General features: G+C 38.3%; 1 protein-coding gene across 1 annotated transcript; it reads left to right on the top strand.

Annotated features, from left to right (window-relative positions):
• The first annotated feature begins 297 nt into the window (after positions 1-297).
• On the top strand, positions 298-6,103 carry LOC131863596 (pheromone-processing carboxypeptidase KEX1-like). The gene is made up of 3 exons (XM_059215134.1): positions 298-383; positions 528-580; positions 5,829-6,103. The coding sequence occupies exons 1-3, from the start codon at positions 298-300 to the stop codon at positions 6,101-6,103; spliced, it is 414 nt and encodes a 137-aa protein (XP_059071117.1).
• Positions 6,104-19,959: the final 13,856 nt, after the last annotated feature.

The raw sequence follows: 19,959 nt of genomic DNA, 5'->3' as shown, positions 1-19,959 counted from the left end.
CCAGTTGTCGCCAAGTACCGGTTAGAAATAAACCTTTAGTATACCGGTTGTAGTGTAAACAACTTTGAAGTTACACCGGTAGATAATATAAACATATGTGTGTATGTGTTTCATTAATGACAACATATGATGAATTTATTACAATCATCATCAAGCCAACACAATCTAACCTAAAAAGAAAGTAAGCAAGAAAATCCTAATCTAATAATTCAGATCAAAGAACAACTGATACACTACTAAAAGTATAGATCAGAAGGCCAAATTAGAGGTGCACATGTGTCTGAAATCTGAGCAAAAATGTTCGAGACCAGTGTGCCACGCCACTATTTTGATTATGCAATTCTGGAGCTACAACTGACAGAAGGGATTCTAAGATCTACAAAGTACTGTTCTATCAAGTCCTGCAGACAGAGGGCAAGACCATGGTGCCACGCCACTATCCTGGGCAGGACCAAGACACCATGCCCCTATCCTTGATAGATTTTTGCACTTCTAAGACTTCTGGGTGGCGTTGATGCCTTTTCCAGATCTGAAACTGCCTCCAGATGCCTGTTTTTGCACCAACAGCTGAAAAGGGAAGGTTTGGGGTGGCTATATAGGGTTTTGCCTTAGTCAAACCCCCATGTTGGTGATTTCCACCTCCAGGAATAGTTGATAATGTACTAAAAATGTCTGTGCAAGAAACTTGGGTGTGTTGGCATTGGGTTGTCATTGATGTCAACCGGTATGGGATGAGTACTGGTATGAGAGATGTATGTGTAACACTGTCAAGGAGGAATACAAGTTGAGATATCTTTGATATCATGTTGTGTTGTAGAACACTGCTAAGGTAAGAAAGATAACCCCGGTACATAGGTTGGTGCCTGAATTATGTGGATGGAATGGTATGGTGAGCAGTACCGGTAGAGTGCGTCATTGGTAAGGAAAACAAGTCAGCTAGTAAGTGATGTGTTGATATGGGGAAGTCAGTTCAACCAAGTGAGTGGTTGTCTACCTACAAATGTCATGACCAATGTACAAGCAGGATGAGAAAGGTTCTTGGATGTTGTTTGTGATGAAGAGGCAGAATGTTACCTAAATTGCATCAACACTAAAGGAGAAGAATGAACAGATCACAGGTATGTTGTAAGGTTGCAGGACAATAGGAATATGACCTGATGAAGATGCAGTCATCATGAGAAGCAATGACTAACAATGAATGTGCCCACACCGGATCACATGTGCCTATTTGAAGATATGTTACACAAATAAGGAAGTCACATGAGTACATTGCAGGATGCAGAAGACAAGGTGTCACTCCACTAGGTAATGCACTGGACCAACATAAAAGGCATGTTAAGATGCCGATACACAAGAAGAGTGATTTATTTGTCATCTTGACAAACTAGTTGTGATATGGTTCGAGCTAATCAAGGAGAAGGCAAGGCTGAGCAGATGCAAATAGAGGAATGTGGCCTGACTGAAGATGGTGTCTGATGAAGGTTGATGACAGAGTGTCATCAAGAGTGTTTATCGATATGTAAGTCAACCGGTAATATGGCCAAGGTGAAGATGAAGAAGACTCCCCATCTGATGAAGATGTACATAATGAAGGTTAGTAAGACTATTGATCGACTTCATCAGAATAGAAGCAGAGTGCAAGGTTGATGGCAGATCAGGTTGAGGGTTTAACTTGTAGGATTAGTAAACTGACAAAGAAGAGAAACCAGTAGAGTGTTTGGTCGGTCATCCTATCTGGACCGACATGAAGAGCCAAGTTGGCAGATGGTTGACATGGATGCCACTTGGATTCAAGGTGGCAAACTTGCATTTGGATGAAGATGGAATGTACACCGACGGGGTAGTTGCAGGGTTGGTCGAACTTGATGGAAGATACCATAATTCATGAGATGTGTTGTAGTGTCCTTGCAGAGGTTTGCGGCTCGAGGTCTAGAGGACAACTATGAGCCAACTAAGAGTGATTGAGAAGATCAAGGTGGTTGAAGGAAACAACAAGACAAATTTTGGTATTTGACCAAGAGATCAGTCGATAAGGAAAAAGAAGATCGCCAGAGATAGAAGGCGTGATCAAGAAGGTGCGATAATGGAAGAGGTGTACTATTGGTTGTCAGGAATATCAGATCAAGGAAGATCTAATTAGATTTGGTTTTCCTTGCGGATGATGAGAAAACCCTAACTGCCCATGATTTTGAATTGGCTTTTGGCGGGAAAACCTGGCTATAAATATGCAGGCCAAAGACATTGTTCATTGCTGTCGAAGAGAAGAATATTGTGCTACTATGAAGTGTGTTACTTTTGCATGTAAGAGAAAATTAGCCAAGTTCTCAATGAGTATCTCAAAAAAGAGTAAGACTGAGTGAGAATCAGGTTGAAGTGTTCAGCCGGTACAAGAGTAGAATCGGTAGTGACCATACCGACAGAGCAGAAGTGAAGGATGCTGCAGAGAAGGTAGGCAGAGAACTGACAAAGTATTATACTGGTGAAGAAAAGAGAATAAGGTGGAGATCTAGTAGAGAAGAAGAAGAGGAGAGGTGTATCAGTAGAGTTTACCAAAAGATAAGCAACAAAATAGAGTAGCAGAAGAGTGAGTCAGTGTAGCAGAGAAGGTATCTCACCAACAGAGTAAGGTATATGAAATGGTTACAAGATTCACTTGTAACAAGACAAATACTTTTTTAATTAATGTTTTTATTGTGAAAAATGAGTTGTAGCTCGGTGCAGGGGTTGTACCTCCTTTGGGTTGTAGCCCATAAACAAGTTAGGGGTTGGTTCTCCTTGGACTGGTGCCCTAAATCAGGGGTTGGTGCCAATCGTCAATCGGTGATCTCATATTGTTCTTCTACATCTTCAAAAGCCCCCAATTGATAAAATGATGCTTGATGAATGTTTGATGGATGAATGTTGAATATTATTGAAGACTTCAAAGATTTACTCTTTCATTGCAAAGAAAGCTCTAATACTCCAAAAACCTGCTCTTAGATTCTTAGAAGACCCCTTCAAATGAAGAAAGACAACTCTTAAGTATGAAACCCTAGATCTTAATTTCAAGTTTAGGCCGACCTAGGATTTGAATTTCCTACTAATATTTTGGGGTTAAGCATTATTATATCATAGGATTGTGGTCCTGAAAATTTTGGGGGAAAAGTCACGGACCATGTGCATTCCCGCCATGGTCCAACCAACTTTTCACCAAATTTTTGAGTCCATTAGATATGATGATATTAGAGGACATCTCAAAGTTACAACTGATTTTGAGATGTTTTGATATGCGAAATCGGGCCTAAATGGTCAAAATAAGACATAATTAAGGTTTATAATTAAATGATTAATTGGAGGAATAAGATGAAAAGGGGCACACTTAGGGTAAAGGGCCCAACTTTATGATATGTAAAGTGATGAAACATGACCTTAGATTTAATTAAATTAATTAATTAAATACTTAAATGGGAATTAGAAATGAAAGATGCAAGACACACTAAGGTGGGTGCTAACCTAAGTATGAAATTGTACCACCCTAGAAGGGGTGTACAGTTTATGACACTCCATTTAGCCCCCACTTTAGTGTTTGTATGATGCTACATGCATATGCAAGATAAAGTATAAAAAAATAAACATCATTTGAAAAAGGATATATCCATAAGTTGTCGAACGAAGCCCCCAGCGGTATCTGCAGTACACAGTTACGAACCACAACCTACAAAACCACATGTTAGATCACAAAATCACCTAATGCTTACTAAGGAAGGTGATGAAATTCATGGGTAGCTATATTCCCTCCTGTTTCGACTTTCTTATTAGTGAGGTGAAATAGGGTATCATGTTTTCCATAGAGAATTGTGATAAAGATTTGATGAAGGAAGTTCACAACAAGGCTTGATTTCTCATACAAACACATTATGGAACTAATGTAGAGTAAGAGGGAAAAATCATGATTCCAATGCCACCGATGGTGCAAGAATCGAAGCTTCCTAACTACAGATATTATAGATTGAAGAAGAAATGCATAAATTAGGGTTTTAACTTAAAAACATTAAGTCAAAAAGTGCATAGCACATAAATATGAAAGTGACACCTTCATTTGTCACTTTCTAACTTTTTGGCACTATTCACTACAGAAGAGCCCACATACAAGCCATCACACCTTGACACCGACCTGAGCTACCTACACAGATGGAGATCCTATGCTAGTCTATACTCATCGACCGACTGCTCGATGAGGTGAGTTTACCTTCCGTTGACTGCATTTGACTTTTTCATGTTTTTCATAGTCTTCAGGAGTCATGATGTCATCACCTAGTCTGAGTCAGGTCCCTCCCTTTGGAAATCTAGGGGTCCTAGGGTTCCCTGGTCCCAAGGGGATGCCATGGTCCCCTTTGGCCACCATGGTCCTAGTAGGGCACCCTAGTCCACTCAGGTCGCCCTGGTCCCTGTTTGGGGTGACCAACGACAATACAAGATCAGGCGATGAATGCTAGAATTGATAAAATGATTGCTTTGATTATATAATGATTGATGATTGATCGATTAATCATGATAGATTACTTTGCATTTTACAGACACTACCTTACATCCATGAGCATACCATCAGTCTCACCTTTCAGAGCCTTTGGGAGTAGATCTCAAGGTTGACAACAAGAGAGAGAGAGAGAGAGATTTGCTACATGTAGTGGGTTTGTGGGATGCGATGACCATTATGGCCATCTGATTCCATTCTACGATGTTGATGGAACTGATGGAGAGGTGGGATGCAAACACCTCGACAATCTCACTACCTATGGGGGAGATGATTATCACCCTTGAGGATGTATACCACATTCTGTGCCTACCCATTAGAGGAGAGACTATTAGATATCAATCTAACTGGATAGATGAGGATTATAGGAGAGAGCAGGTATATGCTATGGGGAGAGTGATACCCAATGAAATGAGGGGTTGCATTATGCTTAGCTGGCTCCTACACCCTACTAGCAAGGTTCCATTGGTGAGGCAACTCATTATTGTGACCCTTGCATTAGCTATTTATCATAATGGGCACGACACACATATGCATGGAGGATTGATCTATGCCATATGAGCTATGGAGAGACACAGGAGAGTATACTCTTGGGGTCAAAGCATGGTTGTGCATCTCTATCATGACCTTGGGGAGTATGTGTTTGGATAGGGATGCATCCTGATGACATGCACGCTACTACAAGTGTGGATGTTTGAGCATATTACCTTCACTAAGCCTAATGGAGCCCCTATAGAGCTAGTCCCAGAGTAGCCTAGGGTATATGATTATCCTCTTACTCGTGAGTGGTGATTAGGAGATCTCCTGTATTGGAGGTTGAGTTTGGATAGATTGAAAGCATGTGGGATCATATGGAGACCCTACCTCAAGATGTCCATGTGGGCAGGGATACATGGGTAGATGTTCAGCATGTAGAGGAACCATCTACTAGAGGAATGGTATAGCCACATAGTCATTCCCTTCTACTTCGATCGCGTTCGGTGACTGTTTGGGTTTGAGCACTATGTTCCTACTAACGTGCATGTATACATCCAACACTCATGAGTGATATCGAGGCTAGGAGTTATTCCTAGGCCTACCAATGATGAGATCGACATCATAGATTCAGATGGGTCAGATCAGGACATAGCGATAGATTATAGAGATGATTCAATCACACATCGATGATACATCACATGGTGGGGGAGGACATACCCTACATCCATTTTCCTAGTAGACTTCCCTGGAGGGAACCACGAACCATGAAGATAGTCAGGTGATGGAGAGGGATCTGATGCATTCGAGGAGGATTAAGATGATCAGGCTGACAATGTAGAGGAGTGGGAGGTAGGCAGAGATGGAGGTGATCCTAATACCAGAGAGGGAGATCAAGATGGATATGATGAGGAGGACAAGGAGGATGATGAGGATGAGGATTACAAGGAGAATGATGAGCAGGATAAGGACGAGGAGGATGAGGAGGATGAGGATAAGTCAGATATAGTCCATCACTCTAGGGAGGATACCAGAGCCCTAGATCTACTGAGTCTCCCATTGCAGGAAGAAAGGGATCCTGATCCTAGTCCCCATTGGCCCACACCTACTGTATAGAGCTAGTATGAGCACGGAGGGCCTAGCGGGCCCTAGTCTTAGGCGGTCGTTGTCCAGGATCCCTATTGGCGAGAGGGAGATCTAGGTAAGGTGCCCTATTGTTGATTAACTTATGTATCTTACCCATTTTAGATTTGATGGTATAGAGTGTTACTAATGAGAAATTTCTATCTTTCTTGCAGCTATCATCTAGGAGAGGAGTTATCTAATTCAGAATGCAGTGATAGACCTTATTGTGACTGCACATGTTCTGAGTTCCTCATAGATAGCACACAGATCCCAAAGGAATGTAGAACAACACGAGGACCTTTTGTCCCCTATTCGGAGGGAGGTGGAGGTCTTACAAGAGAGATTACTGTAGACACCTAAAATTAATATTTAATTAATTTAAGCCTGTCAACATAATTAATTGACTTAATTATGCTATCCTTATTCTTCTCAGTGTTAATTATATCTAATTTAATTAATTCTCTCACTATTGTCCAATAATTAATTTATCAAATAAATTAATTATTCCCCTATTCTTCTAAAGTCCCCTCCAATAATTATTTCCTCTAAACCCACTTAGTTAATTAATTTTAATTAATTAACCTATTCATGTGATTCCTACAAATCACTTTTTCCTAATCCCACTCAACCTAATTAATCCTTCTAGAATCTCTCATAATCATGCTTATCATTATTCTCTAATTTTTAATTCCCACTCATGTCACATCAACATTGAGTCTCTCAAATAAATTCAAATTTCTTTGAATCCCTCAATGCATCCTTATTTTGGAAATTTTAATTCCTCATGTTTGATATTCAAATTTCTCCCCCCTTTTCCCAAGGAATTTATATTGCTATTTATTTTCCCAAGGCACCTTTGATCCATGCCTTCTATCTCAAATAAATATCAACCCTCCATAAGGAAATAAATCTTGGCCCTCCCTTGGCCTCCTCCAATCTATAAGTTGGAGATAATTTCCTCCTCAAAGCATAGATCTTCTCCATAGCATCGTTATTCTACTGCTATCCTCTTCCATCTTTTATTATCATGCCATCATAATGTCTTCATGATCCTCTATCCAATCCTCTTCTAACCCAAATCATCATGTATCTATCACAATCCAATCCAAATATTGATCCAACAATATTGTTGAAGCAAAGGAGAGCCAACCACATCAAGCAATCTAGGAGAAAATCAACATCAAGTTGGAGGAATTTGGGCGCACTTCAACTTCATCCAAGCCCCATTGAGGAAGAAGGTGAAAGCAAGGTATAATTGGGTTTTATTGCATTGTTTGTGTTTCGTGCTTTAATGCTTATTTATTTGCAATCTAACCATCTTATTCTCCTAAATATTTTTCCCCTCCTCATTCTAGCATGCCCGGTGGGACCCAAGTCCCGAATGTAACAAAAAATTGAGTTTTTTGTGAAGGTTTTTTCGCAGGTTCATGCTTCAACGCGAGTGCCTATCCTTTGGCATGACTGCCTGCTAATCAACATGATCACCATGCTAAAATATCTATCTCCCCTTCTTTGTTCTTCCACATTCTTCTCACCTCTATCTCTATTTTTCTTAATAATCCAAAAATCTACTGAAAATTGTAAAATCTAATCAAAAAAATCTTCAAAATACAATAGTTTAGTCGTGTTTTTGTTTTCAAGTGTCGCTTCAGTGTGACCGCTTTGCGACTAGCATGAGCGTGGCTTACATTATCCTCCCTAGTTATTTGTTGAAAATTTGAATTTTTGGGCGCTAACTCCTGTTGTTTTGACATGAGCACCCGCGCAATAGCGCGACTGCAATTTTGTTTCTTTTTTTCTACTTCTGTTATCTACTATCTATTTTCTGCTAATACTCTTTCTTTTAGCACGACTGCTCATGCATTGAGTAAAATTTATTCTGTTTTTTTGCCATATCTTCCTTCTCTTCACTTTGTTTCCCTCCAAACTTCACTAGAACCCCCGCAATTTCATTTTGTGCATTTAGTTCCTTGAGGACCTTATCCCAAATTCTACTTATTGAAGCCCAAAATCTCACATTTCTCTATTTTTAGGGTTTGTCATAACTTCTTCCAGTTTTATCCAATCACCTCTAAATTTTTCCATATTGTTTATCTCCAATTTTTTCTCCTTTGTCCCTGTTCGACAAAATTTCCATTCCTTCACCTCACTTCTAAAATCACCATTTTATGCTTCCCTATCCCTTAGAAAGTGTCAAAAACTTAGTCAAACCCCAATTACCCATCAAATTTTCTCCCAAATCCAAATTTTTCTCTACTAATTTTTTTTTTTATTCTTGTTTTTCTACTCATTCCCAAAAAAAATTTTTTAAAAAAATTTGGTCATTTTTTTGTCTTTTGCAGGACGCTTGTCGAAGACTTCATTTTCAAACTACTAATCAAGTGGTTTTGCAGGTTGCCTAGGAGGTTCAAGCAAACATTGTGTTTTTTTATTAGGAACCTAGATCTAATTAGGGGGTAAAATAATCTTGTGTTTTACTTGTCTTGAAGAGTCAAAGTGTAGGAGATTATGCTCTTGCCTATCTAGGCAATCAGAAATCTAGACCCCTTTGGTCTTTTCTAGGAATATTGCTTGTGTTACCCTTAGCAGGTTTGGCCTCTCGAATTGCTCTTAGAGCCATTGAGAGGGGAATGACCCAAGTGAGTACACCTAGACCTGGGGTTCCCAACTCACTATAATAAATAGGTCGTTGAGAATGAAAGACTCAATGGTTGGGGCTATTTGAGAGTTCACTCTCACATTGAGAGCTTAGTAGGATCCTAGAGATCTCAATCATGCTTGCATGACTACTATGTTCTTGGTGCTTCGTTGGGCTATATGCCTCAATTGTGCTTGCATAACTGTGAAGGGTAGTTCCTAACGAGAATCCATACTAAACACCTTGGGCATAGTGGCCAAAAACTTTCTATTCATTGGTGCAGGAGGTTGGACCTCCAAAGTCGCCCATATTTTTATGGCCTTTAGTAGAGACACAAAGTTTTCCATGGGGATTTTTCATGGGAACTGATGCTTGGCTGCCTCAAAGAAGTCAGTGTCATGGAGGAGAACCAATGGGGTCAAGCATCTAAGTGTCCGCTCTAGGTAAGCGTAGCTAGGAAACCAATTGGGATCCATTGACTACTGTCTTTTCTCACCATAGGATATGTTGTGAAGGAGCGTGAGTGTCTTTTGAGTCTAACTTCTTTTGACCATTGTGTTTTCTTTACTTGACAGCTCTTGCCAAGTACATCCCCCACAACCAATCAATCCTCCCTCTTTCTAAATTCCATCTTGTCATCATCAAATCTTTAATCCATTTCTATCTATCCAAGAAATTCTCCAATCCCGAATCCACTTTCATCCATTCAAACAATCATCCTCCCTCAACCAATATTTTTGTCCAAATCATTCATCCAACTTTGGGTAGCCTCCCTCTTTATTCTCCCTATTATCAATCTGTTCTTTCATAATCATTCTCCCTCTAATCCAATCAAATCTACAAAAATCCAATCAATCAAATCCATCCATCTTCCTAATCTGGTTATCCAATCCTCCAACAAGCAATCATCCAATCCTTTAATCCAATCAAATCTAATTCATCATCAATTCCCATCTAAGTCCTAATCCAAGGACCAATCCAATCACATTAAGTCCTAATCCAAGGACCAATTCAATCAAATTAAGTCCTAATCCAAGGACTAATCCAATCAAATCAAATCCAATCCAAATCTAATAAAATATAATCCATCATCATTCGAAGCCAAGTCCCAATCCTCATATTCATCCAAATCCAATCTAATCCTTCATTCTCAACATGGCTACCCAAAATTTTAAAGCTTGGTATGAGCAGATGCTCATGGAAGTTCACGAACCACCTCAACCTGCCTACCAAGTCAATCCCATAATCTCCCACTTTCCTATCATACCTTCATCCATCCCATCTCAACACATTACACCCAATCCCAATCTATACCATATCTCTTATCCTTCCTCTACCTTCGACAAGGGAAATCCATCTTATTCCCCATCCATATCTCCATATTATCCCTCATCCACACACTCCTCTAATCCAATATGTATACCTCCATCTCCCCCCCCATCTACATCCCAATCCCCATCCTTCTACAATGCATTCACTACCTCTACTCCTCATCCAAATCCTTTACTCCATATTCCTCCAATCATTAATCCTAATTCCCCAATCCATTATCCTAATCCTCCATCCAAACCCAATCCCCCATCTAATCCCAATTCTCCATCTAATCCTAATCCTCCAAAATCCATATTATCCACGTCCTCCAAATCCATTATCCATAATATTATCCAAGACATGCTAGAAAAGGAGACAAAATCCCCACCTCGAAGCAAAGTGACCAAGTCTACTCAAGTCCTCCATCCACCCCAATAACCTCCACCTCAAAACAAACCCCAATCCTCCACACTTCATGATACCCCCATTTCCCCATCTACTCACATCAAAGCTTCCATATCTTCCTCTATCACACAATCCCCACAAATCCAAACATGCCAAAAGCTTATTCCAAAGCATGCTAGCAGAGAATCCTCTCCATATCATGATGCATCTCCCTCCACTCCATCTAATGATCTCATCCCCTCCACTTCCTCTCATGCTTATATGATTCATCAATCCAACCCTCTCCCTCCATCGCATGATCCTCTTCCATCTCATGATACCCTCCCTAGTCAAGATCAAAGTATCCCTTCATCTCCGTCTCATGATCCAATCACCCCTCCCACTCCATCTCATGATACCCTCCCTAGTCAAGATCAAAGTATCTCTTCATCTCCATGTCATGATCCCAATCCATCTAAAGATCCTAATCTTCCTTCCACATCTCAGCCACCTCAAAATGGACTCGTATCTTGTTTTCGAAATAATAAGGGTCCTCAAGCTAATGCTCAAGATGTTGGTACATCCTCTATTCCTCTTAAATCCAAATTTCCTTCATACAAATCAAAATCCCATTATCCCCTATCATCCATATCCATTTTGGGACCTTATATTCCAAAACTAAATCCTCCATTCCTTCCATTCATTTTGGGTCTTTACACCCTCCATCCACTATCCCTAAGCAATATCAACAAAGGCACACATCATTGAATGCCTCCCAACACGCTCCTTCCATCATCCCACCATCCATAAAATCCTTAAGTCATTCATCCTCATGCACCCATCCTATTGCTCTTGGAAGAAATTTGAATGCCCAATCTAAAAAGCATAAAGCTCAAAATCCACAAAAATCAAAGAATCAACATGTCTTCTCAAAACGACATGCTCAAAAGAAAAATATGATCTGAAAGAAAGAAAAATTCAAGAACTATGTGGATTCCCAAAGAAGCAATGCATCCCAAAGTAAAATCAAAATTGGCATCCAAACTTGCTAATCCAAAAGCTCCATCCATTCATAAATCTTTCAATCCTCCATCTTCAAACTCCATTTTGGGTCCTTATGTCCCAAAATCCACCATCCCAACCCCATAATCTCCTTCTTCTATTTTAGGTCCTCATTTCCTAAAATCCACACTTTATCCTCTATCTAATTCAAAACAATCTCCCCCACTACTCCACCACCCTTCAAGGTGTGTGCCAATGTTGATCTTCCACAAATTATTCAAAACCCCATCCATTATCCACCATCCATTTTTCACAATCCCATTCTGTTAGTCCAATCCTTTCCAAATCCTTATCTTCCATCCCCTATCCATTTCATCTCCACAATTATTGTTACCAACATCTATGAGCACACCTCTAGTTCAAAGCAATACTAAGGGATACCATCCATGGATCTATATGCTTGAGTCCTCCCTTCCTCCTTCACGCATCCACTATCTTCCATATCCACTCTTCCTCATCCTTATCCATCCAGACTATTCTAAAAATTCAAAATCAAAAAATCAAAAAATCAAGAAAAATACAAAAAAAAAAAAATTAAAAAAAGTAAAGAAAAATAATTTCATCCAATGGTGAAAACCACTTATTGTTGCACCTTGGGTAAGTACTAGATGAAAACTTGGCAAACAAGAATCATGTGTAATTCCCTCATCCTCTTGCACTCTACACTTGGGGGAAAGCTTCATCCATGCAATCAGCCCATCCATCTGCATCATATCTAAGTCCATTCTCTTTTCCTATCTTTGATCTTGACTATCATATCTATATCCTCCATCTCATATCCCTCATCCTATCAAAATTAATCCTCCATTCTTATCTTTGGTCTGGATCATATAGAGGAAAAATAGTGTATCTACATGCATGCTTTGGAAAACACAACCCTTAATAACTCTACCATCCATATTCATTACACATTATATTTTCATTATTATCCATCATATTTCCTATCTCCCATTCCACTACCTCTACTGTAGGGCATTACACTCCTTTGTAGCATAGTCCTTGGGTCTCGATCACCCTACCTCCATCCTTTATTCCTACATATCTTATCCATATCTAAACAATATCTTCATCCATTCATCCATCCATCCTTTTACCAATCCTTGGTTCTCCCTTGTCATTGGTTCCATTCAATCAAATCCTATTCACCAATCCACCCCATCCTATCCAATTTCTAATCCAATCCTATCTCATCCAATCATATTCTCCATCTCTTCCAATTCAATCATTAATCTCATCCTCAATCCGATCCTACTCACTCATCTGTCCCCTTTTTTCCTCCTAGCTAATCATTTATCTTTCTTCTAATCCTATCCAATCCATCAGACTGAGCTTTTCCCATCTACCTAAGCTCATGCTGATTTGTGCTTAATCCAAGCACCCATCTATACTTTTATAATCAAATACAAGTGGCAATACTCTCATCTGCAGACCTTGCACATCCAACTTGTCTTTTGTCATCCATCAATCTATCCACACCCTGCCCATTGGGATGAATCCTTCCCATGTCTGGAAGTTCATCCAAATCCATCACCTACCCATTGGGATGCCTCCTTCCCTAGTATGACAGTTTATCTAAATCCATTTCCTACTCTTGGCAAGAGATGTCAGTTGGTCATGTGCATGTTGTTTGCATGCTTGATCTTTTCGCTTTGTAATCATCTTGTGTCCCTGGACTATACTTGTTCAAGACTGCCTTGATCATCCTATATCTTGGTATGTCTTGGTAGGTGTATAATGGGGCATAGTTTTCATGGCATGGTGTGTTTTGAGGTCCTCCTTGTACAAACCGACAACCCTGCATTAGTGTTTATCAACACTTGCATGATTGTGTGCAAGGCATTCCTATTTGACTGAGCGTCAGTCCATGCCTCGGATCTTCATATCATCCTAGTTCTTATAATCAGTGGTGTAAACTATCCATGACAATATCAAATCTAGGTTTTCTCTCCATTATTTTCTCAACAAGAAATCCTATCCACTCATTTCATTTCATTCATCCATCTCATTACATTAAGAGACTCCAATTTATCCATCAATCTTCATCCTCCTCCTCTCTTATTCTAGTCTTCTAATCCATTTCGAGAGCACACTCTTGTTCTTCGAACCCGCATGTCCTCTCAAGAGGGGCATACAACTACTTCATTGTCATCCTTCCTACTAATCATTCTTCCTCATCTCATGACTGGGGCATCATGCTACTAGTCCTTATCCTTTTCTTCCACTATGTTTTATTCTTCATTGATATAACATCATTTCACGATGCTATATCAAAGGGGAAAAATGTAGACACCTAAAATTAATATTTAATTCATTTAAGTCTGTCAACATAATTAATTGACTTAATTGTGTTATCCTTATTCTTCTCAGTGTTAATTAAATATAATTTAATTAATTCTATCACTATTGTCCAATAATTAATTTATCAAATAAATTAATTATTCCCCTATTCTTCTAAAGTCCCCTCTAATAATTATTTCCTCTAAATCCACTCAATTAATTAATTTTAATTAATTAACCTATTCATGTGATTCCTACAAATCACTTTTTCCTAATCTCACTCAACCTAATTAATCCTTCTAGAATCTCTCATAATCATGCTTATCATTATTCTCCAATTTTTAATTCCCACTCATGTCACATAAATATTGAGTCTCTCAAAGAAACTCAAATTTCTTTGAATCCCTCAATGCATCCTTATTTTGGAATTTTTAATTCCTCATGTTTAAAATTCAAATTTCTCCCCCCTTTTCCCAAGGAATTTTATATTCTTGTTTATTTTCCCAAGGCACCCTTGATCTATGCCTTCTATCTCAAATAAATCTCAACCCTCCATAAGGAAATCAATCTTGGCCCTCCCTTGGCCTCCTCCAATCTATAAGTTGGAGATAATTTCCTCCTCAAAGCATAGATCTTCTCCATAGCATCCCCATTCCATTGCTATTCTCTTCCATCTTCTATTATCATGCCATCATAATGTATTCATGATCCTCTATCCAATCCTCATCTATCTATCACAATCCAATCTAAATATTGATCCAACAATCTTGTTGAAGCAAACGAGAGCCAGCCATATCAAACAATCTAAAAGAAAATCAACATCAAGTTGGAGGCATTTGGGCACACTTCAACTTCATCCAAGCTCCATTGAGGAAGAAGGTGAAAGCAAGGTATAATTGGCTTTTATTGCATTATTTATGTTTCATGCTTTATTGCTTGTTTATTTGCAATCTAACCATCTTATTCTCCTTCTAAAGCTTTTTCCCCTCCTCAATTATGACAAACAGAGGCAACCACATACCGAGGAATCATGATGGAGAGGGATCATAGGAGCTCCTTGTGAAGTCACTCGAGGTTCGTATCATGATACACCCCTATGGGGTCACTCCCATGGCCAAATCATGAGGGAGCATCTAGCGACCATCCTCTAGCTACTAGTCCTAGGGATAGGAGATGATTTTGATGTATTGATGTATATATGATGACACTCATGAATATGTGATTTTTAATGCTTAAACAATGTACACATTGCTTAGATTAGAAGTAACTTATTGAGTAATGAACATGTATATCTGATTTTAATTTCCATGTGATTGATTTCTCAATGCTTCATGATTAAATTGATACATGTGTGATTTAATTAAATAACTAAGTATTTAATCAAATGCTACTTTGATGATGTAAAAGAAGAATGTATTAAGCTTGAGAAATATATGACTAATGTGATTTAATTAACTCTAATTAAACACAACATAATAATTTCTACTTAACACATAAGAAATTGTATAACATGCTAACACATATGAAATGTAAATCCATTACAATTTACATAAAAAGAATCCAAGATAAACAATATAGTCACGAAACATGCTTGTCAAGAATGAAGTAATGTAGACCAAACAATATAAAATCCTTTAATCTTACATACTTTAATGAAGACATGCTAACGTATTACCCAATTTTGAAGAAAAAGACATAAAGAGAGAACAGAAAGAAGACTATAAAGAGAGAGAGAGAGAGAGAGAGAGAGAGAGAGAAATAGAACTAGGCATACAATCTAAGAAGGTGCATAGCATTTATGGGATCCTTGAGAGGCGTACCTTCCACATCTGCTATCCTGTAAGCACCTGATCTATAGACCTCCACAAAAATGTATGGTCCAAGCCAATTAGGACTGAATTTTCCTTTCTCCTTAGGTAAGGCATTCACATTGTGCTAATTCTTATAAAGGACTAAATCCCCTATCGAGAAGGAACATTGAATAACCTTATCATTGTAGCTTCATTGCAAAGTTTTATGATACACTTGAATATGCTCGAGGGCATTTATACACCATTCATAGAGCATCTCAAGTTGTTGAAGTATTTTCTCTCTATAGGAATGATCATCCACTATGCCCCTAGGAGAAAATCTCAAAGAAGGAATTTCTAACTCCAAAGGCATAATGGAGTCAACACCATAAACAAGATTATAAGGGGTACAAAACATACACTTGTGTGATAGGCCCACAAACCATAGGTTAATTGAGTATGCCAATCCTTACCATGCTTGTTTACAGTCTTTCAAAGAATTTGTTCAATTATCCTTTTAGAAGACTCATCTTGACCATTTTATTGAGGATAATAAGGTGTAGAAAATTTATGTTGAATATGATATTTCTCGAGAAACTTCTTCACATCCTTTTTTTTAAATGATGCTCCATTATTTGAAACTAAGGCAAAAGGTATCCCAAATCGAGAAATGATGTTTTCCAAAATAAATTGACAAATTACTTCAACGATAGTGGATCGAAGAGGAACAAATTCCACCCACTTCGTAAAGTAATTAGTGGTAGTTATAATGAAAGTATGTCCTTGAGATGAGGGAGGAGATATTTTACCAAGATCCAAACCCCATGTAGAAAAGGGCCAAGATACTACCTATGATCAAAATTCTTGGGTAGGGGCATGGATCAAATTGCTATGTTGTTGACATTGATGACATCTTTTAACAAATGCAAAGGAATCCTTCTCCATGGTTTGCCAATAATATCCCATTCGGAGCAATCTCTGAACTAAAGACCTACCCCCAAAATTCCCCCCGCAGGAACCTGAATGTGCTTCTTCAAGAGCAATAGGGACTTCAGTCTTGTTTAAGCATCGAAGGAGAAGACCATTATAACCCATCCTATAAAGAACATTAGCAAGAATAATATATCTATCAACCAATTTGCGAACCCTAGCCCTGGTATTCTTATTCACAGAGTTACGAGAGGTACCATCACTCAAATATCTCACGACATGCGAGTACCATTTGTCAAAATCTATAATGCAACAGTATGCCACATCACTAGGATTATCAGCAATAGTCAGGGAAGTAAGGTTTTGAATAGTGAATTTAAGATCTACCAAGGGGTCCTCTAGAGACACAAGAGAGGCAACACATGCCATCACATCAGCATGTCGATTATCTTTTCGAGTAACAGGCTCCATGATATAAGAATCAAATTTTTGTAACAAGGATAAAGCTAGATCTTTATATTGTGATAATTTGTCTTGCTTAGCTTGATAAAATCCTATCACTTGTCTAATGATTAATTGAGAATCTCCATAAATATGTAGATGTTTCACACTCAATGCCAAGGCTACTTTATTTCCAGATATAAGAGCTTCATATTCATAAATGTTGTTGGTACATAAGAAATTGAGATGATATGATAAAGGAATGGGCTTCTTTTTAGGAGAAATTAAAACCACCCCTGCCCTTGATCTTGTACGACACTTAGAGCCATCAAATTACAATTGCCAAGTCTTGTCAGCTTCAATGGAAAGAATGTATTCATCAGGAAAAGACTATGGATTAGGTAGGGAGAAAGGTGAAGGAGCATCAACTAAGTGGTCAGTCAACGCTTGACCCTTTATTGCCTTTTGTGAGAAAAACTTAAGGTCAAACTTAGTCAACATCATAACCCACTTAGCTAAGCATCCAAAAAGATCAGTTTTGGAGAAAAGATGTTTAAGAGGATCGAATTTAATGATAACATGGATCTTAGCATTCAAGAGATAATGCCTCAACTTCTGGGTCACAAAGACTAAAGCAAGGCACTATCGTTCTATCACAGAATATTGGACTTCGTAATTGAGTAGAGTGTATCTTATGTAATAAATCAGGCATTCTCTACCATCCTTATCACATTGTGCTAATAAGGTTGCAAGAGCTTGAGGGGAAGCAACGGTGTATAGAAGAAAAGGCTTAGTAGGATCAATAGGTCAAAGAATAGGAGGATTGGCCAAATAAGTTTTTAGGTCTTCAAATGCTTGACAACAATCCTCATTCCATTGGAAAGTGATATTCTTTTTAAGCAATTGTGTGAAGGGAAAGGTACAATCCTCTAGTTGAGAGACGAACCTACGAATAGCTTGGATCTTTCCTTGCAAAAAATTTAGTTGAGAAACATTCTTAGGAGATGGCATGTTAACAATAGCATCTATCTTCTTCGTATCCACCTCAACACCACGATGTAAAACTATAAATCCTAATAGTTTTCCACTATCTACACCAAAAACACATTTTCGGGGATTCAAATGCATGTTATACTTACAAATTCTCTCAAAGATTTGACGAAGGATCTTAACATGATTTGTACAAAGAATGGATTTGGCTAAGATGTCATCTACATAATCTTCTAAGGTCTTATGCATATAGTCATGGAAGATGAGAGTCATAGCATGCTGATAGGTTGCACCTACATTTTTCAATCCAAAAGGCATCACAATCCAACAAAACGTACCCCAAGGAGTGGTGAAAGTGATTTTATATTGATCTTGGGGATTGATGAAAATTTGATTATATCCTGAGAAATCATCCATAAAGGATAGTAAATCATGCCCTGCTACCGAATCCACTATCGTATCAATATTCGGGAGGGGAAAATCATCCTTTAAAGAGGCCTTGTTAAAATCACAAAAATTAGTACACATCCTAATCTTGTTTTCAGCTTTAGCCACAACCACAATGTTTGAAATCCATGGGGAATTATTGATAGGACGGATGAATCCAACATCCAACAATTTTTCAATCTCAGCTTTAACAAGTAATGCCACTTTAGGGTGAATCTTTCAAATCTTTTTCTTCACAGGTTTAGCATCAAGAATTAGGATAATGTTATGAGCGACAATCTTAGGATCTACGCTAGGCATGTCAGAATATATCCAAGAAAAGATCTTAGGAAATTCATGTAACAACTCGGCATATTGTTTTTTCTCTTCTTCGTCAAGAAATTTCCCTATCTTGATGATCTTATCTTCAACCCAAGGACCCATCTTGATATCAATGGTGTCATTTATTAGGATATTGCTTTGTTGAGGAGCGTCTTTCAATTGAGGAAATTATTTAACTATCTCATCGTTATTTCTTTCTTTCCCAAAGTAAGCTTCCACATTTAGACAATAGGGAAAACTATGATTATGGTGATAATGAGGAAGGTTGTCATAAGCTCCCAAGAATTCAACTAAGGAATGATTGGTAGAAAAAACTGTTGGCAAATGCACACTCCAATGAGAAATTGTAGGTGATTTAAGGTACTGACATTGATGGCAACCTTAAAATCATGTGATATTGGCAGGCAGACTCAGGCACCGACACCGGAAAGGAAGAATACCGGCACCTTGACCGACAACAATTTTGTATAAACATATTTTGTAATTAATTGTAAAATATTTTGTAAGCCAACATGGTGGATTGTAATATGACTCATATATGTATGAGATAATTGTAGATCATTTAGTAGACAATATAGAAGGTGATTGATGAAAGGAATATAGCAGACCTAATGTGCAAATTATTAGGTTAAGGGTTTATGTATGTAGCAAAGCATAAACCGGAACTGAATCTGGCATAGCAGATGCTGATCTGAAGTAGTACAAGACATTGGATTAGTATAATCCATTTTTGTAAGTCGGTGTGACTTCCTTTGTAACTAAGTAGTGAGCTCTAGGCACTTGGCCTTCCTCCATGTGCAAGCCCCTATTGTAAGCAATAATATTCTCTTATTGGCCAGTAAGTGAATATTGTGGGTCACAAATCCCACCGAGGTTTTTCCCACATCGGGTTTCCTCGTTAAAATATTATGTTATGGTGTGTTTTTCATGTTGTGGTTATTATTCTTATTTGTTGCATTATTTGTGGTTTAGCGATACATAGTTGTAATATGCTTTTCATGTTATAAGTTAAGAAATTTTTTATATCAGTCAGATACTGATTCACCCCCCCCCCCCTCTCAGTATCTTTGGGAATCCAAACAATTGGTATCAAAGCTTGGTCCTCTATTTTCAAAAGCCTAATAGCTTGAGGAAGATCTTGTCACCGGTAGAGATGGAAAACTTGACAAAATAATTGGAAACAACTCTTTTAGACTATGATGCAAAAAAAGTGAAGAATATCAAACTTGAAGATGATCTGAAGGCTGCTCAGGATA

The sequence above is a fragment of the Cryptomeria japonica genome, chromosome 2 (genome assembly GCF_030272615.1).
Source record: "Cryptomeria japonica chromosome 2, Sugi_1.0, whole genome shotgun sequence".
NCBI lineage: Eukaryota > Viridiplantae > Streptophyta > Pinopsida > Cupressales > Cupressaceae > Cryptomeria > Cryptomeria japonica.
Note: the sequence above shows the minus strand (reverse complement) of the source record. Positions and strands in the feature narration are given on the sequence as shown.